Below are 27,700 nucleotides of genomic sequence, written 5' to 3'. Positions count from 1 at the left end.
TCCAATTACTGATCAAACAACCAAGTTATCTTTGTTAGTCTTAGTAGGTTTTTTTTTTTAATGTAAACTAAAATATTTACAATATATTGCTACGGAACAAAAAGCAGAATGTCATTGCATGATTGGAATCACATAAATATTAACCAACAAACAGACAACCATATATTAGATTAAAAATCACAGCCTTACTTTACAATTGGAGTAAGCCTACTGAACGCAACGTATGTCAGGATAAGCCTGTCTCATTTTAAATTTCAATTTCAATTTAATTTTTTTAAGCATGATTATGTTTAAATCCACCATTATGTATTTAAGAATGAGTCAGTATTTTCTTTTCACTCTTGTCCTATGAGATTTCCAAGTACTCTATATTAATTGGATAAATAAATCTATGTTGTTAGGAGATTAGCCTACATCAGCACATTTGTGGAAGTACAGAACACACGTGTTCAGTTCAGTTGGATCACCCAGAATGAGTTTATTTAAATGAAAAGCACAAAAGCATTTCTCTTGTTTGTCTCAGAAGAAGAATGAGCTCTGCAAAAGAACTCGGCTATCCTCACATCTTAATTCAGTACCAGAATGGATTTCTAGTATCTAAGGTAAGATAAGATAAGGTGTTCTTAAATAATGCATTTAAGAACCTAAATTAATGTATTAATTTCCAAAATAGTTGGCTGTAATAGTTATTTAAGAAAAGGCACAAGATTAATGACTTGATGATGCAATCAATGAAAACATAATACCCATGAGATTTGTTTCCCCTCACTAATGTAATGGCTTTAATTTTAATTGAACAATTATTGATAGAATGTAGAAATGGATATCACTTGAATGCCAGCATCAACATAATTGAAATACATGAATTAAGAAAAGCCATAATTTCTGAAGATGATAGATGATAGACAGACAGACAGACTGAATGAATGAATAATGAGCTGAAAAATGAAGCAAAGACTAAATATCTCAACTGTATTATTATGAAGAGTTTTGATTCTTGGATTAAGAACACCTAGTTCTTAGCTATCTGTAAAAATGTAAAAATGACCACAGATTTTCCACAACTTTTCTTATTTATTTACATGTAGAAAATAGAAGGGGAAGGGGGAGAGAGAAGGACAATGCATAATGTAAGAGAATTCTAACTTGATATGCTATTACAAAACCTTGGAAAAACCTGGCCATTTTAAACATGCTTTTCAAAAGTTCTTCAGCCCAGCAGTTTTATTTATTTAACAGATAACAGATAATCAGAGTTGGAAGGGACCTTGTAGGTCATCTAGTCCAACCCCCCACCCAAGTGGGAAACCCTACACCATTTCTGACAAATGGCAGTCCAATCTCTTCTTGAAAGCCTCCAGTGATGGTGCTCCCACAACCTCCGAGGGCAAGCTGTTCCATTGGTTGATTGTTCACACTGTCAGAAAGTTTCTCCTTATTTCCAGGTTAAATCTCCCCTTGTTCAGTTTCCATCCATTATTCCTTGTCTGGTCTACAGGTGCTTTAGAACAGGGTTCGCCAACCTTTTGGACCTCAGGGACCACTAACTGGTTCTGTGGGTGTGGCCTAATTTGTGGGTGTGGCTTGGTCATGTGACTGGCTGGGCATAGCTTGTATGTAAATATTATAAATATTTATATAAATATTGACTTTTTTTATAAAAAAGAGCAACTTTTACCCAAAATCAGGCAAAGCAGGCAGGCAGATTGAGTTGCTCACAGAATCACATTCATTCAGAAATCTATCTATCTGCCATCGGTTAGCTCAGTCTCTCAAATTTGCTTGCAAGCAAACCTTCAGTCCTAAGGGAAGTTTGGCTATACTTAAAAGCAGAGCCGAAGATCTAAAGACTAGCTAGAAAGCAAGAAATCCAACCATTTCCTGCTTCCTAGCTAATCTAAATCTCCCAGCACAGCAGAACAGATGATGGTCAGAAAAAGGAAAAATAGAAATTTAGCAGGCAAGTTTACCAGGTAAGGAATGAGTGGGCGGGGAGGGTTTCCGCGGACCATATGGGCGGCGTAGCCTTGTGTTTCTGCGCAGCCTGGATTAATTGCTTTGGGGGGGTGCTCTGGGGGTGAGATTTCTCTGCAGCCCACCAAATTTTCTCATGGCCCACCAGTGGGCCGTGGGCCACCAGTTGGCAACCATTGCTTTAGAAAATAGCTTGACCCCTTCCTCTCTGTGGCAGCCCCTCAAATATTGGAAGACTGCTATCATGTCTCTCCTGGTCCTTCTCTTTACTAGACTAGCCAAGCCCAGTTCCTGTAACCATTCATCATATGCCTTAGTCTCCAGTCCCCTAATCATCCTGGTTAGTCTTCTCAGTACTTTTTCTAGAGTCTCAACATCTTTTTTATAATGTGGTGAACAAAACTGGATGCAGTCCTCTAGGTGTGGTCTTACTAAGGCTTTATAGAGTGGTATTAGTACTTCCCTTGATCTTGATTGTATCCTTCTGTTAATACAATTTAGGATTGCATTAGCTTTTTTGGCTGCTGCTGCACACTGCTGGCTCATATTTAGCTGGTTGTCCACTGAGACTCCAAGATCCCTCTCACAGTTATTGCTATTGAGCCTGGTTTCACCCAGTCTATATGTGTACTTTTGGTTTTTCTTGCCTAAGTGTAGGACTTTACTTTTCTCTACATTGAATTTCATTTTGTTAGATATGGCCCAGTGTCCTAGTCTGTCAAGATCCATCTGGATCTTGAGCCTATCTTCTTGGGTGTTAGCTATTCCTACCAGCTTAGTATCATCTGCAAATTTGGTAAGTTCCCCTTCTATTCCCTCATCTAAGTCGTTAATGACGATATTGAAGAGTACTGGGCCTAAGACAGAACCTTGTGGCACCCCACTGCTTACTTTCCTCCATGTAGACTTAGACCCATTAAGTATGAGACTTAATGGGTACTCATTGAGTATGGTTTGTCAGCCAGTTGCGAGTCCATCTAGTGGTGGTGCTATCTATTCCACTTTTTTCTAGCTTACTAAGAAGTAGATTGTGGTCTACTTTGTCAAATGCCTTGCTGAAATCTAAATACCGTATTTGCCGGCGTATAAGACGACTGGGCGTATAAGACGACCCCCAACATTTCCACTCAAAATATAGAGTTTGTTATATACTCGCCGTATAAGACTACCCCCTCTTCCACACACCTTCCACTTTTGCACTTTTTTTTTTTTTGACGCACTTTTCTGCTTTGGACAATTTTGAAATGAGCTAATCCAATTTTGAACCAAGAATATGCAAATAGCTATGGAGTTTAGAAATGAGTTTTAAAAATATTTTTCATTGCTTACCATTAAGCGTAAAATATGTTGTAAATAAAATGAGAACACAGGAAACGTTCTCTTCTCAATACAGCTGATCTCTCTCTCTCTCTCTCACACACACACACACACCAAAACCCGGACACTGAAAAGGCTGCCAAGGAACAGTATATTCAATGCCTTCTCTTTAATCAAGAAACAAGGAATTCCTTAGAATCTTTTTTTTTCCCAAGTGGCCCTCTTTAAAAAAAAAAATGGAGGTAACACTTTCATTCAAAAATCTTCCAGTATCTGGAGTCGCTGAGACATATTGAAGTGAGGCAGGAGAGTAAGTGAAATTTGAAATGATCCAGCTACCGTTTTCTTCCCCTCCGCCCAAAGGCCATTATCTCCACGTCAAACGAACGAGGGGAGGCAAAGAAGCCAAACACGCTAAAAGGATCTCTTTATTTTCCTACACAAGGTCACACCTACTTTTCCGCATTCAAAGGACAACCTCTCCTCACCACCACCACACACACACACACACCCCAATACCCGCAAACAATGTTCTGGGCATTAATCACCATTGCTACATTAACCTGGTAAATTTATACCCTGCCTCCCCCAGTGTTGCTTTTGACGGCAGGATTTCACACAGCGGGCGCTCGCTCGCTCTCTTCTCCGCTCCCACCGTTCGCACATGTTGGAAGCACCGTAAAACCTGATAACCCACCCGGGGCTCCCCATCCTTAACCTACAGCCGCCCACATGCAAAACCTGCGTGCAAAAAGAAAAAAAGAAAAAGAAAAGTACGCCGCACGTGAGGATCTTGAATCCTCTCCTCCCCACACCGCTAAGGAAGGAAGAGGGGGAAAGGTTGCGCAGCGCGTGGCAGTGACACCCGACACACACACACACACACACACACACACGCTCCCCCAGCCTCCTCCCGGCTGCAACTCAAGCTCAAGTGGGAGTCGGGTCCTCCCGGCGTATAAGACGACCCCCACTTGGAGGCATGTTTTTCAGGGCAAAAAAGTCGTCTTATACGCCGGCAAACACGTATATTATGTCCACAGTATTTTGCTGGTCTACTTATTTAGTCACTTTGTTGAAGAATGAAATAAGATTGGTTTGGCATGATCTGTTCTTCACAAACCTGTGCTGACTGCTAGTTATTACTTTGTTTCTAGATGTTGGCAGATCTTTTTTTTCATTATCTTTTCCAGTATCTTCCCTGGTATTGATGTTAGGCTGATTGGTCTATAGTTTCCTGGGTCTGTTTTTTTTTTCTTTTTTTGAAGATGGGAACCACATCAGCTCTTTTCCAGTCCTCTGGTAGTTCCCCGGTGCTCCAGGATTTTTGAAAGATATGGTGCAGTGGTTCTGAGATGACCTCTGCCAGCTCCTTTAAAAGTCTGGGATGTAATCCATCAAGTCCCGGTGATTTGTTTTCATCAAGATCAGACAGGTGTTCTCTTACTATTTTTTTGCTTGTTTTAACTTTTATTTCTGGTCTGTCTTTTACAGTTACATTTTTGGTGGGTTGAGCTATAGTTTCTTTTTGCGTGAAGACGGATGCAAAGAATGAGTTAAGCAGTTCTGCTTTCTCTCGGTTGCCTGTTACTTCCTTGCTGTCTTCTCTCTTAGTGGACCGACTGTTTCCTTGATTTTGTTCTTGTTATTTATATGTTGGAAGAAACTTTTTTTTTAATTATCTTTGACTTTTGTTGCAAGTCTTTGTTCGTTCTGAGCCTTTGCTATCTTGACTTCGTCTTTGCAGATTCTGGCTATCTGCTGATATAGTCGTATGTCCTTCTTTCCATTTTTTGTACTTGTCCTTTTTTTCTTTCAATTTTTTTTATCATTTTGTAACTACTGTGTAATAAAAGAAAATATTGGTATACATCTAGCTGATTATCTCAGTGCCCTATTTCAAGAAAGAAAAAAATAGTCCCCAGTGTTGAAAAAATCATATTTTGTTTGCAGTGGTGGTTTTAATATATTAAGGTTTCTTTTTTAATGGCCCATTACAATGTCACAAAATAAGCTTGGCCTCCATAGGGAAATCCCATTTGCATTCATCATCACCAAATGTAGTTTAAGACCTGATTGAAGGTCTGACATATTTTGCTGCTTTGAATTTAATTATCCTTCCTTCTCTTGCCTTTTGGATTTAATCATTGCTGGCAAGCAGTGTGTCCCTATTTTCCATTCATGCTGTTATTTCCTTTTCCCCCACTTTGAGGTGATGTTTACTGCCTGTGAGTTGGGTGTGTTTGATCTGTTGCAAGAATCAGAAGAAAAGTTGTCATCCAAAGCCATCGCAGAACATCTGGGAAGCAGCCTCCATGGAATGGAGACACTGCTGGATGCCTGTGTGGGTTTGAAGCTCCTGGAAGTAGAAGTGAACAAAGAAGGAGGTAACAGGGCTAGGCTGAAAATATTCTAGATAATAAGTGCAAACTATCACCATTCAATAATTCAATGGGTTCCAAAGTCTGCAGCGGGGAATCTTAGATGCCCTATAAAAAGCCATTCAACCTGTTATGACAACAACATGCAAGAGTAATCCACTGGACTCCCAAGGTGGTGTTCATGAGAATATTCATAGGAAAAGAAAGTCATTTATGGAAAGGAGGCAGCCTTCAAGAACACAATGTGTGCTGGGGCAAGGCATCTCCACATTCTCTAGCTTTCTCCTGAGAAAACTGTTTGTGATGGTGCATTTGGCCATTTGTTTAGCAATTGCTTGTTCAGTAAGTAATTCGCCTTCACTCGTGTTCCAGTAACCATTCAGATTTACAATGGTGCTGAACAAGTGGCCCTTGTACAAACAGCCATCACAGTTTCCCTGTGGTCACATGATCATGATGCAGGCAGTGTGTGCCTGGCTCATGATTATGACATTGCAGCAAGCTATGGTCACATTATGCAAAGGCAATGGGTAAGCCAACAGGAAGTTGCAATTATGAGGTCCTCGCTTAGCAATGATAACTGGGGCTGCTGGAAGTGCCATCACTAAGTGGTATATACACGGTCACATGTTTTTTTCAACTTATAACTGCATTGCTTAACAATGGGATTTCTGTTTCCAATTAATATAGATAAATGAGGATTACATATATGTAGAGAGTCACTAATTGCTGAATTTCTCCCATGCCTAGAGAATATAAGTGAGTAAATATCTAGATCTATAAAGAAGAGAGATGAAATTTAAACTATTTCTCTTAATGTTTAATAAAAGCAAAAATCAGGGTTTCTTAAATATCAAATTACTGTTTAGTTTGAAAAAAAAAACCACTTGTGGCACACTAAATTGAGATGACATAGTCTTTCTGCTGAGAAATGTGAAAAGTCTATTTTGCTTCTTTTTAGTGTTCCTTTGGGTCCTGTTCTGTCATGCACCTTCCAGCAGTTTTAGAGATCCATATGCAATTCATAACTGCCTATAATTTCCCCTTGCCATCTATAATTATACAATCAAAATGATCAAGCAAGAAAACCTTAATCAAGGCCATCATAAATATAGCCACTTAATGAGTATATCAAGCAGATGTTTCTTTATTTGATCCAAAGCAGACCCTGTTGAGAGAATGCAATAAACATTCGTTCTGAAACAGAATTGTGTGATGACATGGCTCTTGCTGTTAAGATTAATATTTTTGCCTGTGTTATTCCAGTTCCATAATTTTCTTTTTAGCTTTTTATTGCAACACAGAAATCTCTGAACAGTTTCTCACCAAATCAAGTCCAAAGTCTCAGTATCATACCTGCATGTATTACTCCAAAACAATTTATCTTTGCTGGCAGTACCTGACAGAAGCTGTAAGGTGAGATGAACAATATGAAATCTTATGCAGTCAAAACTCCATGAAAAAAAACCCAGATCCTACCCATTTGTATGACTATTCTCTTCAGAAAAAATAAGGTCGAATAAATGTGGTTACTGTTGTTTCTAAAGGAGGAAGCACTGTAGTATTCATTGTTAACACAGGACTGCTATCCCAAAGGTGCTTTTTCAAATGGCAATTGGATTTTGTTTTCCTTGAAGACGTTTCACTTCTCATCCAAAAAGCTTCTTCAAGGAAAAAAAACCCTCCAGTTTCCTTCTGAAAAACAAACAACTTTGTTACAACCATGACCTGGATGACTGAGAATCTCCATAGGCAGAATTGCTATATAGAATTATTATAGGCTACTTCTTTCTGTTCAATACCATACATGCAAGTGGGAGAACCAGCATATTCTTAACAGTTTAGAAGATAAGGTTAATGATGGTGCATAGGAACCCCCTGTTAAGATCACTGGTCTTAATAACATAGTTTGCAGAGAAAATCTTAAGACAATTGACGATGAGGGTCTGGCACATAAGCATATGTTGTTAATGTTGAAGGAAAACAAATAAGATCAATTTTTTTTAGTTAGTGAGAAATGAATGGCTTTATTGACATCAGTGCCTTTGTTTGGTTTTTTGTTTTAACAGAAAAGAGATAAAGATTATTTTGAAGGATACAATTTTAATATGGAGAGGAGGGAAAGAGAGAGAGAAATAATAGGAAAGCATAGAAAGAAATCTTCCACTATCTATACAATTTTTTAAAATCAAAACTAAAATCACAATCTCTTTTATGAAATACAACAAGAGAATGTTTGCTTTATTTTAGTTTTATATAGAATTTGCATTTCTTTTTAAAAAGGTACAGAATACCATGGCTTGAACACTCTTGAGCTACAGTGCATGTAGTAGTGTGTGTGTGTGTGTGTGTGTGTGTGTGTGTGTGTATGAAAAGATGGACAATTTCTGAAATATGGTTGGCTTGATAATGTATTTTTGCACCTGCAAATGTTGTCACCCTAGAGCCAGAGAGAGTAATAGCTTGCAGAAACAGCACAGATGCAAACTTCAGATTTCATCACTGTAAAGTTCAGTGCCTGGCCACAAATTGCTTATCTAACACTCCTATATATTTGAGCTTAGATGGAAGTAAATGTAATGCACACAATTCATAACTTGAGTTATTTGAAGGCCAAAGGTACATTTGTATGATTGTAGGATTTTTTAAAGTTAAGCTCTTCCTTAAAATATCTTGCTTGCTTATAATTCCATCTGTATATGACATGGCTTGTTCCCATATGTGTTTGTTTGGGACTATACACTTGGGTTTTAATTAACTGTGGGACAGTGAAACATATTATGTGCAATATTAGAAGGATTTTAAAAAATCCTCTACATGTTTCTTATACAAGTTTCTTACACAAGTAGAGCAGCAGTGTTAGTTTCTATTCATTATTAATATTTGTCTGAATTTGATCCAGTGATGCACAGAATTGTGTCCACATACTATATGCACTGCAGAAAGCAACTTGAGCAACTGTTGATGGAGTAGAATAAAAATTAAGATTGTGCCTGTTTTCCCCATTACTCCTGAACAGATGACTGACAGAGGTAGCTCTTACTCTTGAATCCCAGAGAAATACTCCTCATCAGTACCTTTTTCAGTGAGTGATGGGATAATTCCCTTTGGCTTAATTAAGAATAAACTTGGCAGTTGCCAACATTGTTTTTCAGCAGTCATGTGTAAAAGGCACCTGTTTTTCTAAGAGCTTTCTTCTGCCTTAAACAAAAAAAAAAAAAATAGCACAACTTATGGTCCTGTGCATAGGAGACTCACCTTATTTTCGCTTGGGAACAATATTTCCCAGCAATATCTAAATCAGGTTATTCAACCAGTTTGAGATTTCAGAATGAATACATGTTTGCATCTCTGCCTGGAGGAGCAGGGAAGGAAAATCTATTTGTGTCCAAAATGCAACATGCTTCCAGAGAACCATATGAGGGTCCATATAAACAACATATAAAACCTTAACTCAGAAGAAGCAGAGATATCCCACTGCAAGTATGTGGTCCCCGATGTACTTCCCATACTGACATACATCAGTGATTGTCAAATCATGTGACCCCGCAAATTGCTATGTGTAATAATGGAAAACCCTCCACATACACTTGCCTACAATCCATTATCTTCAAGCAATGGTATGATCTATAAGAGCCCTATTTCAAAAATTCCTGGCACAGCACAGAGTTTTTTCCTGAAGGTCAATAGAACTACATAATTTTAACTGACTCTTGAAAAGCTGCCAGACATCCAAAGATGTTGTTTTTCTCCCAAAGGGAAGGCAAGAATCAGTACGAGAGAGCGTTTGGCATTTCACCGAAAGCTGTTTTTGAAGCTCTGTACAGGTAAAGCTCCAAACAATAATGTTAAAAGGAAAACTGCAGGTACTGTCTATGATAAAATGTTTTTTAAATCCCCTTGTTAATTTTATAGTCCCTTGTATTGTTTATTTCTTGTTTACTCAAATGCTATACTTTTTATAGAAAATAAGGCTGTTAAGATCCGTTAAAATATCAGATATGCAACATAATAATCAAATTAGTTTATAGTGTGTTTTTATAGTTTTTAGGAACCAAATATTCATAACTATATTGTCTTTTTAAGAAAAATCCTGCATTTGAGGAAAATCTAGCTCATTCATTGGTATTAAAGATTGGAATAATCAATTCATATGAATTCTTCCACTTGAAAAAGGACATGCAGAAGACTCAACAAATCTATCTGATGGTTAATCTGAGATGTTTCTCCATTGAGTATTGAAGCATATCCAAGAGTTTAATTAGAACGACAGTATTAAAATAATAAATTTATGCATATTATAATAGTTGTTCTTGTGGCTCTGTTCCATGACACTAATGCTTTTATGATCTTTACTATCTAGATCAGAAGAAGAAATGCTGAAATTCATGTATGGATTGAATGCAATTTGGAGCCTATGTGGCAGAGATGTTATAGCTGCATTTGATCTCTCCCCATTCACTATGATTTGTGATCTTGGTGGTAAATTCCTTTCCATCCTGATTAAAAATACAGACCATAAAATATTTAGCCCTTTGCTTTTTTTTTTTTTTTTTTTTTGGGGGGAGGAACAGCTTTATCTCTTAGGTGTATAATAGGCTTAATAAAAGTAGTAAAATGTGGATGCTGACTTTACAGCTTGTCTGAGTTGCAAGCAATGAAATATTCAACATAAACTCAGTCTTTCTGATACAACTTTCTCCTCTAAAATAGCAAATTAGTATCTTGTTATGTTCTGTTTTGTGGAACACCATCTTTTCACAGGTAGACAGAGTACAACATTAACAAATTTAAAACAATAAAAACAACTGCAATTCTCTCTAAAATATAAAAACACACACAATTACACATAAAATCTTCATACTGAAATAATACTTCAAATCATGTACAATTTAGTGCTCTTCTGCTGATAGTTGTTGCATCCAAGGTCAAAAATAACTATTTGAGACAAATATTTGCTATGTATGGTTGAAAATATCTTTTATTTTATTTTCTTTCAAAAGGAGGTGCTGGGGCTTTGGCCCAGGAATGTGTTTCACTATATCCAGATTGCACAGTCACTATTTTTGATCTTCCTAAAGTAATTCAAACAGCCAAGAAGCATTTTGTGCCTCTAGAAAAACATCGGATCAATTTTTGTGAAGGTTGGTGTAGTTATTTTGGAGAAAGAGGAAAGGCATTTCTTACGAAATACTTTCTTCTCTATAGAATAAGGTTAGGAGCATTGCTTTCTGAGTCAGAGATCAGAGCCCTAGGTGGAAATGACTGCCTCTTATTCCCTTGTGCCCCTAATACAGACAGGGTAATGAAGGAAACCTGAGAGCAGCTTATTTCCTTTCTAAGTTCAAAAAATGGACACCTAGTCCATTCTCTTTACTTCCAGGGAGTGCAAAGCATTTCCTTTCTCTGCAGAGAAACAACATGAGGTATTTCGTCAATGGAGTCAGGACACAAGGAAAAGCCTTTCCCTCAGTCACATAGATTGAATGTGACATATTATGATGGTGGGGGAATGACTTTGGGAGACAAAACTGTTGCTTAGGCAACAGGTCTTCCTCTTGTCTCCCAAAGTTATTACCACATATCATCACACATTCGGATTCAAGGTTCCTTGATGCTCTAGAAAAGTACTTTAAAAAGTGAACCTTTTACTTTCTTAGTCTCAATTTCATTTTAATTCAGTAAATGTATTTGAATTCACTGAACAATCTGAATACATAAATATTTAAAAATTACTATGATTCTTTCTGAATATTAAAATTTAGATAATGGGCATTCACTCCTAAAGTCAAATAGAGATAATTCAACCTTGAGAATCACAGAGGTTTTGCTTTAGCTTGACAATTCTTCCACAGAGAAAACTGTTATTTCAGATAAATAAGACAAATGTTCCAATTACTTACATTCTAGCTCATGTGTGTGTGTGTGTGTGTGTGTGTGTTTATAACATCCACATCTATCTATCTATCTATCTATCTATCTATCTATCTATCTATCTATCTATCTATCTATCTATCTATCTCTATCTATCTATCTATCTATCTATCTATCTATCTATCTTTCTACCTACCTACCTACCTACCTACCTACCTACCTACTTACCTATCATGTGTGTGTGTGTGTGTGTGTGTTTGTACACCAGCAGTCAGGAATAGATCTTACTTGATAAAAAGTCGAAAGAGACCTATAAAAAGATGGATCAATGACATCAGCAAGTATTGCGGGCCCAATTGGCAAAAGAAAGCTCCAGATTGTATGGGTTGGAAACATGCCGAAAAGGCCTTCATCCTGCAAATCAATATTCACTAATGAATTTGTTTCCTTCAATTTTTGTAACAGGGGATTTTTTTAAAGATCCTCTTCCGGAAGCTGAGCTGTATATTTTAGCAAGGATCCTCCATGACTGGTCAGATGAGAATTGTGTACAACTTCTCACAAAAGTGCAAAAGTCTTGCAAAACTGGTATGTACATGATAATATCCTGACTGTGTATTATGCAGTTACACATTTTAATATACATTTGAGTGTGTCAAAAATATTTCTATGACACTATTTCATGTATGGAATTTCTTGGTGCTTAAATATCTTCATATGCAGGATAAACTGTTGCAGAAAATTTGTCCCAAACAGTTATAAACCTGTAATGAGGGAAGATTATACTGGATATGATTTTTTTTAATATTCCAATTAGGTGGTGGTGTTTTACTAATTGAAACTCTTCTGAATGAGGATAAACGTGGCCCATTGGAAAGCCAGCTCTATTCGCTAAATATGCTCGTTCACACTGAAGGAAAAGAACGGTCACCTGCAGAATATAGCAAGCTCCTCACAGCAAGTGGTTTCAAGGAGATCAAAATTAAGAAATCTGGAAAGCTCTATGATGCCATTTTAGGAAAAAAATAATGGTTTCTTTTACCTTATTATAAATGCAAGCAAGGTGAGATTATATATTTGGCCTCAATTGTGAAAACACAATTGGTTTTAATGAAACACAATTGATCTAAATCCTATTAGAGAACAGAAATTATAATATTAATAACAGTCTAAAAATATAAATTTTTCCACTATTAACATACTTAATGAACAGTGTAAATCAGCATAGAATCTAGAGAGACCTGTTCAGCCTTTTTTGTTTACTTTTTTCTTTTAAATCAGTTTTGCAATAGAAATTATGCACATTTTCAGCTATTTCTGAAGTTTATTAATATCATGTAATATTAGAATTTCCTCTATGTGATGATGGTGAAAGTTGGTTATGGAATATTAAATTTAGTTGGAAACACTGCATAGAGCCCTTAAGCCATAGCAACAGAACTACAGAAACCAAAAGTGGAATCCTAAGACCAAAAAATGCTGAATGAAATATCTTTCCCTTTTCTTAGGCTAGCCCAGTTCCGAAATAATGGTGTGTGACATTCATTTTAAGTAAGGGGAAATTTGGTAATAACATAATAACAAGAAAATTAACAATACTTTGGGTCTGGGGTTTCCTCAGAAAAGCATTTGATTAATTCAATACATTTATTGTACTCCCCCCCAAAAAAATCCCCACCCCACCAGAGGTGGTATTCAGCAAGTCCTGACTAGTTGTGGAGAACCGGTAGCAGAAATGTTGAGTAGTTCGGAGAACCGGTAGCGGAAATTTTGAGTAGTTTGGAATACCACCTCTGACTGGTTAGTGGGGTGGGGTGGGAATGGAGATTTTGCAGTATCCTTCCCCTGCCACGCCCACCAAGCCACACCTACCAAGCCAAGCCACGCCCACCAAGCCACCCCCGCAGAACCAGTATTAAAAAATGTTGAATCCCATCACTGCATCCCACCCCACTCTGTTTTAGTTTCTGTTGGGTAACAATGTATCACAATGTAACACAACTTTACTAGACTTGTGATGTCTGTAAATCTATGATGTCAATTTTATGGAATTCTTCAATTGGTTGAAACATTGTAATCAATAATCAGAATAGAGCTGGAAGCTACCTTGCAGGTCTTCTAGTCCAACTCCCTGCTACATTTCAGATAGGTGGATGTCCAGTGTTTTCTTAAAAATCTCCAGGAGTGAAACACCTACAACTTCTGAAGACAAGCTCCTCCACAGGTTAATTGTCTTCACTGTTAGGAAGTTTGTCCTTAGTTCCAGATTCTTCCATTGTTTCTTGTCCTGCCCTCTGGTCCTTTGGAAAATAAATTGATCTCCTGTTTTTTTGTGGCAGCCCCTCAAATTTTGTAATACTACTATCATGTCGCCCCTACTTCTTTTCTCTAGACTGGCCATATCTAATTCTTGCAACCATTCTTCATATGTTTTTGTCTCCAGGCCCTTGTCTTCAGGAAGTAAGTTGCAATCTACTTTGTCAAATGCCTTACTGAAGTCTAAGTATACTATATCCACAGCGTTTTGCTGGTCTAGTAATTTAATTTCCTTTGTCCTGAATTGGGAGGAATATATTTTTGTCTGTATGTAAACCTGCACATACAGAGTCATATAAAGAGAGAAATGGCTAGCAGTAAGGTATAAAATGAAATGCAAGGGAGAGTGCCTAATCATTGAGGCAGCAGGATTTGATTCTTCTATTAATGACAGTTTTACAGAACAAATGTTGCCTTGGCCCTTAGATGGCACTGTTATACTATACTTCAGCCCAATGGCTGCTAGTTCCAGCAATATGCTCCTCTACTCATGTAGAACTCCACAGGTTGAGGTCAAGTTATTCAGATGCAAAGCAGGTGGTGGAATCTAGCAGCTTTTTGATGCTGCAGTGAAAATATTCCATTACTATAGAACATTTTCCTGTGTGTATGAAATGTTATCACATAAATAATGAAACCAGTCTGTTTAAACAGAATAATTAGTTTTCCCAGATTACAATTTTAATCATGTCACATTTTTTCCATCCGTATGTTTCATATTAAATAACATGGGTAATTTTATTTGATGTGAAGGATTATCTGTGATCTTCTGAATCTATCAGTAACATGAACGTTGCTTTCTTTGCTTTTGTCTGGGATACCATTAAACGCTTCCTCTCTGTCATCATTAGCAAAATGGTAAAGACTTTTTTTTAAAAAAAATATCTGAAGTTGAATTAAGCTTGAATTAAGCGACTTGTCAAATATTAAACCCTGCTCATAAATAAGATTTACTGTGGAAATCTTTTTTAAAGACTGCCCTGTCTTCAGTTTAGTGCAGTGGCTCTTTTCGATTTGACCATTAGGTGGGCTTCAAACAATTCCTTCTTGGTCGCCAGGATCAGAGGTTTAATCTTCCAAGCTTCGGGCTTGTGTTGGAGCCCATCTTCAGGGAACTTTTCTCTGACTAGAAAGTGTCTTAAGCTGATTCCATAAAGGGCATGCTGGAGTCAGACAGCATTCAAATGAAATGAATAAGTAGGTATGGCTTCATAATTCAATTCCATTCATCCACTGAATTCAGAGGTGATTATATGATTGGTTCTTTGTTTTATTATATCTTGGTAATAAAATGTGCTAGTTTTGAAGAGAGGAGTGCTATTTTTTTAAAAAAAATACTGGTATTGGAAAGGTTGTGATGTATTTTTAAAAATGGAAGAATTTATTTATTTGTTTATGTGTTAGTTGCAATCATTAAATGTTTACTGAACCGATTTATTCCTGAAAGTATTTTTTTTCTATACAAGGTAACATAACTGTATTTATAGCCACAAACAGTTTTTAGAGGTATGTATTAAGGAAGTGCTCAGATATTTCACATACTTAAGAGTTGATACTTTTTTTGCAATATGAACACAAGACACTGGGAAATAATATACTCAGGAAATTTTCTGAAAATGGTAGACTGCAATAAAAAGAAATAAGATACTGCAGAATGATTCAAGAAAGTTCTGATCAAGAATAAGAGAGAGAGATAAAACTCCAAGAGCCAAAAATACGTTAACGCCTCAGATAAATTGGAAACTGCAGAGTGTGAAAACTAAGATCCAAAATGAAAAGCCTTGGGCATTATTTTGACCTTGCACAGCACACTTTTTCATGCCAGGAGTCTCAAATCAAAAGATATTTGGGAACTGTTCAAAATCTTTGCAGTGTATTTTCATGCAGGTCTGCGACTTTATTTCCAATCAATTCCAACAATTATATGGAGCACTATAACTGATGCAATTTACCTACATGTTTATAATTATAAATAAGGGCCAGTTTGTCTCTTAAACGAAAGGGTTGCAATTACCTGTAGAAAGATTGTCGTTTCAGGTCTCATGAATGCCAGTAATCTTTTGAATTTATCCTTCTTACAACAATTTGGTATAAATCGCTATAACTTGTTAGTATCTGAAGCCAATTTATCTACGTAATCTAAGATTATTGTTATAAAGAAGAAAGCCAACACTTGAATATATTCTATCCAAATCTTATCTAAAATTCTAAGAACAAGGTCTAACTGCTGACTTGGAACATAGAATATCAGAATTGGAAATGACCTTGGATGTCCTAGTCCAACCCCCGGCTGTTCATGTGGTGGTCCAGTCACGAAAACACACAAAAGTATCTGAAGTAGTATTTCCCTGATGATCAGCCACTATATATTATGCAGTATTATACTTCTACGTGACAGAAATATATAAATTCAGAACATTCCATTAAAACACTGATCTGCAAGTATATTGAAAATGTGGTAACCGTTACTGTGTCAGCATGGATTATCCAGGAACAAGTCTAGTAGGCTAATTCTTTAAAATATTTTTTATTAAAAAAAAAAAAACAGGGTAGATACATTATGATAGAACAGAAACAAAGAAAATAAGAAAAAATAATAAATAAGTAAGAAAGAAAATAGAAAAGATAATAAAGAAGCCGCTTACAATATTTTTGACAATAGTTATAAATGCATATATAACACCTCCCTTTCTAAGGTTACATAATTCCCATCTTTCTATAAACTATTTATTAATCTTCAAACCCAGAAATCACAACTTTATCTTTCTTTTTCTTTTCAGTTAAAAAAAAAAACTATAAGGAACTTCCAGCTACTAATAAATGAAGTTGCTGGTCTAATAGAAGACAGTAACTGTTGATAGAAGAGTTGTTAAGCTGTTAAATATGAATGAAATGATATAATTCAATGACCTCATAACTGATGCAAAAGTGATACTCAAAGAAGGTTCATCAACAGCTCTTCAAAACTGGAGAGAGAGGTTGAATAGGAGGTTCCAGCATTAGAATTCTGAATATTTGTGTTACTGACTTGAATCATACCATCATAGATTTGAAAATGACCAATTAGATTGTTGGCTATAAGAATCCAAATTAAATCATACCTAAAATACTATTCCGAACAAATGGATTTTAAGATTGACAAAATGGGGAGAGGAGGCTAATATTTAGAAGAAAAAAATGATAATTCAGAATGATCTTCAGAAAACAGAAAAAGAGGCAAGTCCTCAACTTGCAACAGTTCATTTAGTGACCATTCAAACTTACAACAGCACTGGAAAAAAGAGACTTATGACCGTTTTTCACAATTCCAACCTTTGCAGCATCCCCATAATCACGTCATCAAAATTCAGGCATTTGGTAACTAGTTCATATTTATGACCGTTGCACTGTGATCATGTGCAATCCCTCATGTGATCCCCTGTTGCAATCTTCTGATAAGCCAGGGGGGAGGCCAGATTCATTTCACAACCAGGTTACTAACTTGTCAACTGCAGTGATAGACTTAACAACTGTGGCAAGAAATGTCATAAAATGAGGCAAACTCACTTAACCAAACTCACTTAGCAACAGAAATTTGGGGCTCAACTGTGGTCGTAAGTCAAGGACTACCTGTACTTCATTTAGGAAATAAAAACCAAATACACAGCTTTAGAATGGGGAATACCTGATTTACTAATGTAGCAGTTCTTTTGAAAAAGATCCTTGAAATCCTCATGCTGACTGCAATTGAGTCAGCATGTAGTGTGGGCTGCCCCAAAAGTAAACGCAATTTTAAGCGGCATCAACAGAATTATAGTTTTTAAACTGGAGGAAGTAATAGTTTATAATTATATTGCTTTGAGACCTTAAGTGCTTTCCTCAACTATGATGAATCATTGTGGAACACTCACTTTAAGAAGAATTCAGGGAGACCGAAACCAAGGACAATAAGAGATTCCAAAAATAAGCCCTATGAAAACACATAACAAACAAGACATGTTTAACTTTAAGAGGATAAGATTGGAGTATATGTTTAGGGAAATGATATCACTTTTCAAACTCCTGATAAGATGTTACAAGAAAATTCCAAATAATATTTTCCTTTGGTTTTATGTTGAGGGTTTAACTTAGTGTAAGCTAAATTGAATCCATTTGAAAGTTAGAAAAAATATTAACAGCAATTTAGTAGTGGAACTAATGATCTACGGTAGTGGTTCTCAACCTTTTCACCATTTAAGTACCTTTTGTGGCCACAGTTCGTGGCTATGGACTCTGAAGACTTAACTCAAAATTTAAATCATAACATTTCTTCAAGCCTTCATGGATTCCTTGTGATGACATTGTGCCCCCCACCCCCGAGGTCCATGGACCAGAAGATTGAGAACTACTGATCTAGGAAACTAGCTGTCCTTCTATAGACACATGTGTTAAAGCAAAAGTTGTGGATATTTTAATTAGCATTTTTGAATAAAGGAAAAGTTAGATTTGATTAAATAAATAGCTCCTTCTAATTATATAGATTTGTGAATTTTTGTCAGGTGCAAAAGATTAGGTTCATACATGAAGATCCAATTCAACTGATTTACTGCTTAAAGCCTATGCACAAGAATTTTCTCAACTAAGATTGAAAAGATTTAGCACTTGCTTGCATATATAGAATATATATATTCGGTATTCAGCTTTGTTTGGGTATTTTCCCATGTCATTATAGTTGTGCTTTTAAAGTTGTGGCAACGTTTCAGCAGAATCTCATCTGCCATCATCAGGCTTCTGTATTGTGTTCGTCTGTGAGTCAGACTTTCACAGCCGTTTCTGTTTTAAATTTGGGGCTAGCCTACTGCTGTGCCAGAATGGTTTTTTTCTTCATCCTGATTGGTTGGGAGTCTTGGACTGTGTTTATTGGTCTTGGAGTTTGCTATGTTCTGCTTGATTGGTGTTTCTAATATCTTCTGTCTGTTTTGTAGCTTTGTTTTTGTCTTGATTGGCTGGCAACATTGTGTTTCCTATATTGGAGGCTTTTAGTGCAGCTTGACTCCGAGTAAACGGATGGCTATCATTTATTAGGAAGCTAGGTTTCATCTGGGTGCCTGGCTGGGGTGTGTTTGAGCTGGAGGTATCGGAGGGGGGGCGTCTGTTTGTGCCCAGGTATTTGCCTGGCTTGTGGTGTGGAGATATTTTTGTTTGTGAGCGCAGGCTTCCAAATAATTGGAAGAGTGGAGTCATCTCTTCTATTCATGCTTTCAGGTCTTTTTTCAATTTCTATGGCTTCTCTGATGATTCTGTGGCTGGGGTTTTCTATAGTGGCTAATATACATGTCCAACATACATTGGACAGACCAATAGAAGAATAAGTACCCGCTTGGATGAACAAAAAATGCAGTAAAAAAGCTGGAACATACTTCCTCACTGGTCCAACACATGAAAGCAACAGGTCATAGCATCGACTTCAATGGCACCAAAACCCTAGCCACTATAGAAAACCCCAGCTACAGAATTATCAGATAATTCTCTTATCATCCTCTCCCAAGAAACCTTTTCAACTATCCTGTTCAGCAGTCTGCAGCTTCTCTCTGCCCTGGAACTCTTCTGTGGGTCACCAAAATAGCTCTTTTTTGGTAAGACTTGCCTGCCCAACCTCTTGATGGCCATACACTTTCCCCCAAAGTCTTTCATTGTGCCTTTTTGGTAGCATCCTCCAGTATACTATAGTTGCAGGACCTTTGCTTTTCTTTGCTTGCCAGACCAAGCTCAATTGTTAATTTTTTATGCACAATCTGTGAAAAAAACCTTTTTGATTGTTATTCTAGACCTCTTGGTCTTGGGTCTTCCATCTCCTGTTGGGCTTTCTTGGTCGAGGCACTGCTATAACTTATTAGTTGTTCACTTCCAGCTTAAAATCATGGCCTTCTCATCTTTAATTATAAAGACCAGTATTTCTCATACTTTCTCATTTCAGCCATCTCTAAACTATACGTTTATTCACACTTATCTTCTTTTATTCACTCATTTGCTCACACTATTTTCACATTCATATCTATAGAATAAATTCTTACTCAGCATAAGTAGGTGTAGCATTTACAAATGAAAAAGGGAGGCTGTGGAACATTTCTTTCATGTTGAGTTAGATCTTTCTTCCACACTACAATTTCATACAGTATTTTTAACTAGGAAGATGATATTTTTTAAATGCCTGTGGCCTTGAATGCTTACAACTATATATTATTTAGTACCATTTCCACCCAATGTGGAAATATATATTATATAAATTATAGAATTATAATTTTTCTTAGTGTGCATACACTTTCCTAAAGAATATAATATTTTTAAAGAAATGTAGATAATAATTCCATTTATAAAATTAAATAACTGGAACAGACTGAGAATCTGTTGGGGATCAAAAAGTAACTGACTCAGAGTTTGCTTCCATGGCAATCAATGGAAATCATTTTGCAGAAGTCAGGGACTGCACATATGTTGCTTAGGAGATAGAAAGAAAGTGTATATATTAAAAACACCCCCAAATTAAATCTTCAAAAAGTAGTAATAATAAAGTAAGAAAATTAATTTGGTCTCAGTGGATTAAAGTAGGTTCTAGGCAACTGATGCATTCCCATCCTCAATTTTTACAGCCTTTGGAGCTTTCCAAGATCACACTGCTGAAATTCAGAGATGAAGAACTAGAATGAAAAGGAGATGAATATATATATATATATTCAGCTTTGTTCGGGTATAGTAGTTGTGCTTTTAAAGTTGTAGCAACGTTTCGGCAGAATCTCATCTGTACAGAATTCTGCCAAAACGTTGCTACAACTTTAAAAGCACAACTACTATGACGTGGGAAAATACCCGAACAAAGCTGAAAAAACATGTAAGTACCCGCGAAAACTTAAGAAAACATATATATATATATATATATACATATATACATATATACATATACATACATACATACATACATACATACATACATACATACATACATACATACATACAGTTCTATACTCTTGCAAAATATACTGACTTTTAAGCAGAAGTTGTGAGACTTTCCTTTAGCCCAATGTCACACTCCTGGGCAAAGTGGAAGAAGATCTGAATTTAAGCTTCTTTGTGTATCTCTGTGCTCTGAGGAGACATTAGAAAAATGGAAATAGATTTAACAGAGGTCAGTAGAGGACACAGATTAGCATAACTTTTGCATGAGCTGATTTAGATGTTGAAGTTCAATTTTATAAATAATTGCTATACTTTGAATGGAAGAACTAAACAGCTCACTCTAACAGGGGATGTTGTCACAAGGTGACCCTGATTACAATTTAGTTTGTTGGCCAGGTGCTGCTAGCTGTTGAGGAATGTGTTCTTTTGCTCCCCTTAATCATGGTATTTTCTCTTGAAACCAGATTTGGGACTGGACAGAGTACGAGAATTCTCCTAGCCTGGCTGAAGTCTGGGAATTTTATCACAAAATTGCCAAGTTTGAAAAACACGGTGCTAGATTATTTTTCCAGCAACCAAGACCTTAAGCAAACCTTGCAACTGATCTTTCTGACCCACCCATAAACAAAACTCATTTTCAAAATTTGGTGTTCTATTTAACCTAGTGCCTATATGGAGATACCACCCCATTCTCTGATTCTGTCATTCCAGTCTCTTTCTGTAGAGAATAGAATAGAATATAGATAGAATTCTTTATTGGCCAAGTGTGATTGGACACACAAGGAATTTGTCTTTGGTGCATATGCTCTCAATGTACATAAAAAGAAAAGATACATTCATTAAGAGTCAAGAATCATAAGGTGCAACACTTAATAATAGAGTGAGACAGAGTTGCATATAGCAATACTGCATGATAGTTGTATGCAAAATGAGACCAGATTCTCAGTTTGCAAATTAAAGATGTTTTGTACCGGGCAAATTTAATAGTGCTCTATAATGTTATTTGCAAATAAAGACATAAATCTGGGGGAGAAAAGAAAAAGAAAAAAAAGAACCAACATGATGACAACTTTCCCCTTCTTCTTAAGCTTGCTAAATACCTCTTGAAGTAATACATCATTCTTTCTAGCCATGCCAAATCTTGACTTGTGCAAATCATTTGTATCTGTTCAGTGATATCAGTTATTTTTCATCTTTATATCATCCGTAGAGTCCAGCTTTTTTCTAGCTGTTAGCCAGGTAAAAGAAAAACTGTGTCAAATTGAGTTGTTCTTATTAGCGGTGAAAAATAGGATGTGACAGAAACCTGAAATGAAATGATGTTGTTGATCTGCCTGTGAACCTTAGAAATTACACTTGGTTTATTTTTATATCACAACCTTGGGTATTTAAAAAAAAAGAAGCTATCTAGACAAGTACATAGAGCTGACTGAAATCAATTCCACATCAACTGACTTCCAACCAACTTTCTTTAACCTGATATCTTGGTTGCAATAATGAGAAATTTTTTTCCTTAGCATTTCTATTAGGTGTCAGTTATGACTTTTAGATTGATACAGGTAGTCCTCAAGTGACCATTCAAAGTTACAACTTATATAAAGGATTTGTGATTGTTTTTTACACTTATGATCAGTGGAACATCCCCATGGTCACGTAATAAAAACTCAGTGTTACTGATCCATCATATTCTTATTAAGTTCTTAGCAAAATGCTGAAAATCCATAGAGGATTATTTGGCATGGCCTCTATTTGGGATGAATTAAATGTTATTTGGGGAGGGGAAAAAAGGGGAAAAAAAGAAATATTTGGAACCAAGTACAGTTACTAGAAGTATGATAGTGATAACTTGGAGAATCCACCAAAGAAGACTTAAAGCTCCCCAAGAATAGTCTGCTTGATATAGAGCAGGAATTTTACTTGTGGCACCTGCAGAGTGTGATGATTAAGAGAAGCTATTTAAAGGATTATGAAAATAAATAGATGCATGATTATTCTTAAATCTCATAAGTGTGGAAACAGGAAGCCACAATTCAAGCTGGAGTCATGTTAGGGAAGCCTCCCTAAAATAATCTGTCCCCCAGAAAGGTTTTCTCTAAAATATGTATTCTACCATTTTCATTATTCATTACCTATAGTGGTTGTGGCTCATGGGAGTTGTAATCCAGACCATCTGGAAAGCAGGTTCTGAAAAAGGCTATATCAGTCCAGGAAGAAAATCTGTTTAACATAGCGGAGGAATTCATTAAAAAATCTTTTGGCATTCTGTTTCTCCTCATATTACACTACCAGAGAAGGAGACAGGGCAAGCAACTGGAGATATCTTAGAAAAGGTCTTCCAGAAATAGGGATGGGAAGAAAAATATGTATTTCTATTCTTTTTAAATTTCTTCTACGGCTACTTAATAGTCCCTGGCAGTTACTGCAACTGTCAATCTGTCTTGCAATGAAATATTGTTTATTCATTCATGGGTCATCTTGTCAGTGCACTGGAAATATTTTAGCATTCACATAGTAGTGAATGTGTAATATGTCTTGATAATGCCTCAATAGATGACCTGAAATTTGTTTCTGTGGCAATATCTTGGGTTCAGAAAGGCATGGAGGCAGACAGAAAGAGACAGGGTAAGATAACCTCCCAAGTGAATTAGAAAACCATGTGTCTGGAGAAATATCCACACATTGCTTCCCCCCCCGACCAACCACAGTTCATCCCCCCTATTCCAAGACCATTTGATGTTTTGACATTTCATAATGATCTTATTCATTGTGGGCAAACTTTTATTAGTGACTCATAAGCAGACACACTTTCTGATGTATTTAATTAGAGAATGAGGAATGAGTCATACCTGTGTGTACGTCAGTTGGCACCTATTGTACTTTGACTTTTTATTCTAGAAGTTGTAGCTGAGGATGTGAACACTTCTCCTGCCCTCCTCCAAGTCCACAATATTGGGGAGGGAACAATGTCATTAGATCAGATCATGGTGGACATTCACCTGGGCAGCAGTGTTTGATTGGTGATGAAGAATTCAGTCAATCAAGAGCTTGATTATGCAATCACTGAGCAATACTTTAAGCCAGACCCAAAGGCAAACAAGGTACCCAAATGACACTTTGAATAATGTTATTTTCCTTTCCTTATTTAAAGCAACAGTTTTGCCAGTATTACACATCTTTTCATTGAAATGCTTAATAGAAAAACTGACAGATCAAAATGGGCAGGGCACAAATCAAGTTTTGGAAATAATAGGGGTAGCTCTGATATGTGAAATATCACATATTGTCAACTAGCAATAGTATTAGCTGTTTCTTTTTACTTCTCATGAGATTTAGGTATTCTTGCTCCAAATCTCACTTTTCTTTGTTTGGGGACACTAAAATTTTGTGAATTTGAACAGTTATGGCAAGATTTTGAATAAATTATTATTTTACAGTAATTTGGGCTATTGTAACAGATAGTAAAGTTTGTGTCATAATGCCCAATAACAGCATATTATTATATCTGGTGTGATGACCCGGAGTGTATCAAAAATATAACAAAAATCAAAACGTAAATAAAGGTCCTTTAATGCCTTCAACTTGGCTTCATTGTTTAATTGTTCACAGTTGAAGATTAAACTATTTTCAAAATAACATTCCAAATGAAAGAAATACAGTTCAAATTCAAAGAGCCAATAACGAAGCAAAAACCAAAAACAAACCTCACTGAAGAAAGTTCCACGACAGACCAGGATAATTAATTACAAACTTCAAGAAGATAACCAGGTATAGTCCGTTGGAAGAACACCAACCAAGATAAACCTCATCCAGGAATAAAACACTAATTTGTCTCCGTTTATGAACATGCAGGTCCAAACTCTTATGCAGATCTCACACCTGCAATCCATGAAGAGGATCATGGCCCTCTCCTCCTGAGTAGACCACGTTTTTCCCTGATCCTCTCCTCCCTGCGTGCCCTAGGATGGATGGGGATGGGCCTGGGTCCTCCTCTGACTGCTCAGCCAGCCTCTGCCCTTCCCCAGCCTCCTCCACCACCTCTGGAGCCATACTTCCACTCCCTATTGGCTGTTTTTCCTCTCCCTCATAGTCAGTCTCCACCAGGGGCATGACATCTGGATTATGTAGGGCTTCTGTCAATAATATACAGGTTCACAAAAAGGAAATGACAGGGAACTATTTGAGTAAAAAATTGGTCCAATTAGAACCACAATAATTATTTTATTCATTGGACAAATAAGATTTTGAGATGGACAATTCCAATAGGATGAATCCCCAGTACACACTTCATTGAACTGTTTCAATCTGTCCCTTTTAATTTACTAAAATATATTACAGATGAATAAGCAGATAAAGCAGGAAAGTCAAAAATAGAAATTAGTATCTTGATTCCTGCAAAATTGTTTGAATGAGACACATAAAATGTGGTTAGTAATATTTTCAAAATTCTCCTGTCATAATTTGTCAAAGAGTGAAAATTTACATACGTGTTGGGACAACTCTTCTATAGACTAGAGGAAATGAACCTCACCTAAGATACAAACTTGAGTTTTATACCTTCTTGAACTGTCATGTCCTAATTCAGGATCTTGTAAGTTCTAAAAATATTCTGCCAAGATAGCAGAAAAAACTTCGTAGAATGGCAAAATAGTCAAAGAGGGGACATCTTAGGAAGAGCAGATGTCAGATTGGATGAGTCACAGTAAAATGTGACAAACTTTAAGAAAAACAAAACATTGCAGATGAAATATGGAAAATATATGTGTGTGTGAGTCTATTGAGTAGCATGGTGACCTTATGGTGAAGATGCTCACCTGCCACCTGCAGGGTTGAGAATTCAGTTTTAGATAGCAGCAGATATTTCTGTCCTAGAAGCAAAGAAAAAAATATCTACTGCAAACTCCACATGGCACCAGGAAGGGCATTTGGCCAGTAAATGCTCAGCTCCATCCAGTCACCCTGACTCTACCCCAAATTAGGGGATTACAGGTCATAAAAAGGGAGCGGTTTTATGTGTATACTGTATGTGTATGTGTGGAGAGAGAGAGAGAGAGAGAGAGAGATGGAGATGGAGATAGATTAGATATAGATATAGATAGATATAGATATAGATATAGATATAGATGTAGATATAGATATAGATACACACACATATGTGTATACATACATACCTATGAAAGAGGAGACAAAGAGAAGGAAAAGAAAAAATAACATTCAGTGGCTTATATTTATAACTGAATATCCTGATAACTGAAAATGAAAATAATCTGGAAACTCCAATAATATTATTGAAAGAGCACACTGAAAAATGTGCTATAATTAAATATATTTAAAAAGCCAAGTGAACGATAACAGGTATTGCAACCAGGCTTAGAATTAGGAAGACACTGGTGAGTATAGTCTCCGTTTTAAGATCAACTATCAGCATTTAAAAAAAAAACAGAAGTCAAGAAATATGCTGAAGATTAATACTTGGTAGTGTAACAATGAAGAACTTGGGGAAATATTCAGATGCCATGGCGTATCTATTCCCACAAAGATCAGAATAATGCAACTAATGGTCCATTTAACATTCTATAGGAGTGAAAATTGTACTTTAAAACAGAATAGAAATAGCATTAATGCTTTTGAATGTTGGTGTTGGAGAAGACTCCAACTAGTATAATGTACAATGAAGAAAACAGACAAATGGATCTATATTCTGGATTATTATTTTTTCAGAAATAATCAATCTGGAATTCTCGAGTCACAAATAACTAGGCTCAAATTATCATATTTTGGAAATCCATCTCCCTTGAGAAATCTATAATGCTGGGAAGAAAAGAGAGGAAGAGAACAGCAGGCAGCAAGATGAGTGGATTCAATTACAGTGACAATGGGAGCATCATTAGGTTTGGAATAGATAATTATGCAGAAAGTTTATATGATTATGAAGAGCAAACACTGACTGGATGGCACATAATCAACCATTCCAAAGAATCTTCTCTTTCAATAGAAGAGACTATTTGTACTACAGGGTTGAACTGTGGGCTCCTTATGCTTTCTGATCTTTGTTTTTTGTTTGCAGATGTTTCACCACCCAACTAAGTAACATCAGTAGTGTCACTCTCAGACTCCATAATCTTCTCTATTTCCACGATTTCCATATCTTTCAAGGGTTTTCTGCCTCTCCCCCAACCCCCACTTCATATCCTTATACAATACTAGCTGGCTTTTTTTCTTTTTAAAGAAAAGAAACTGATGAGGTGAAATGTAAGAATAGAGGCAGTATACCAGCTGCTTCCTCTCTGTAAAGTTCCTTTATTTACTCTGCATTGGCTGTCTACGGGGATCAGATGGTCAGCATTGGAGGGGACCATGTGGACAGCTACTTATTAGGACTGATAAAAGTTCTTCTTTTGACAAAAGTTGCTTTTATCCCTGGATGCAGAGATACTCACATAATAGTTCTTAGTGATACTGTCAAGATTCCAGCAGTGGCCTTTATTAAATCATGATCTTCGAGCAAAGCTTCAAAAACTTCAAAGGATTTATTAGGAGCTAACATATCGGCATGACCTGTGTGTAGCCGATTCTGAGACACATAATTCACTGTCACCCTTGACTCTGGTTTCCCCCACCCCTCTGGGTGTATCATAATTCATATTCTCCAACAAAATACATTCATAGCCAAGAGTCATCAATCATGTTCTCCAATTAGAGATTTGTGTGACAGAAACTCCAGTCGCTTAGTTATAATCTTTGCAAGATATGAATGGAATGCTCTTTCGATTCCAAACTGCTGCACTACTCTTTCAAATTCCTTTTTCCCTTCCCTTTCTGTTCATGGCAACTCTAAAACAGGCATAGAAATGTTTTATGAGCTTATGCTTTATAGCAACCACATTTATTTATTTATTTGATTTGTCAATTGCTTGCAAAATAATAGG

The 27,700-nt window shown here is 36.5% G+C and overlaps 1 protein-coding gene across 6 annotated transcripts; it reads left to right on the top strand.

The window, feature by feature from the left end:
- Nucleotides 1-440: 440 nt before the first annotated feature.
- On the top strand, nucleotides 441-27,700 carry ASMT (acetylserotonin O-methyltransferase). 6 transcript variants are annotated; one of them, XM_087967080.1, is made up of 9 exons: nucleotides 441-602; nucleotides 5,504-5,678; nucleotides 6,959-7,088; nucleotides 9,431-9,499; nucleotides 10,036-10,154; nucleotides 10,676-10,816; nucleotides 12,012-12,134; nucleotides 12,364-12,609; nucleotides 14,888-15,186. In XM_087967080.1, the coding sequence occupies exons 1-8, from the start codon at nucleotides 531-533 to the stop codon at nucleotides 12,573-12,575; spliced, it is 1,041 nt and encodes a 346-aa protein (XP_087823206.1). In that variant the 5' UTR covers nucleotides 441-530; the 3' UTR covers nucleotides 12,576-12,609; nucleotides 14,888-15,186. The 6 variants fall into 6 exon arrangements, with proteins under 6 accessions (XP_087823206.1, XP_087823209.1, XP_087823208.1 ...); XM_087967083.1 differs by lacking the exons at nucleotides 12,364-12,609; nucleotides 14,888-15,186 and adding an exon at nucleotides 26,493-27,700; XM_087967082.1 differs by lacking the exon at nucleotides 12,364-12,609.

This window comes from Notechis scutatus, chromosome 5 (genome assembly GCF_049901735.1).
Source record: "Notechis scutatus isolate UNSWTSFEM ecotype Mainland chromosome 5, rNotScu1.2, whole genome shotgun sequence".
NCBI classification, from domain to species: Eukaryota; Metazoa; Chordata; class Lepidosauria; order Squamata; family Elapidae; genus Notechis; species Notechis scutatus.
Note: the sequence above shows the minus strand (reverse complement) of the source record. Positions and strands in the feature narration are given on the sequence as shown.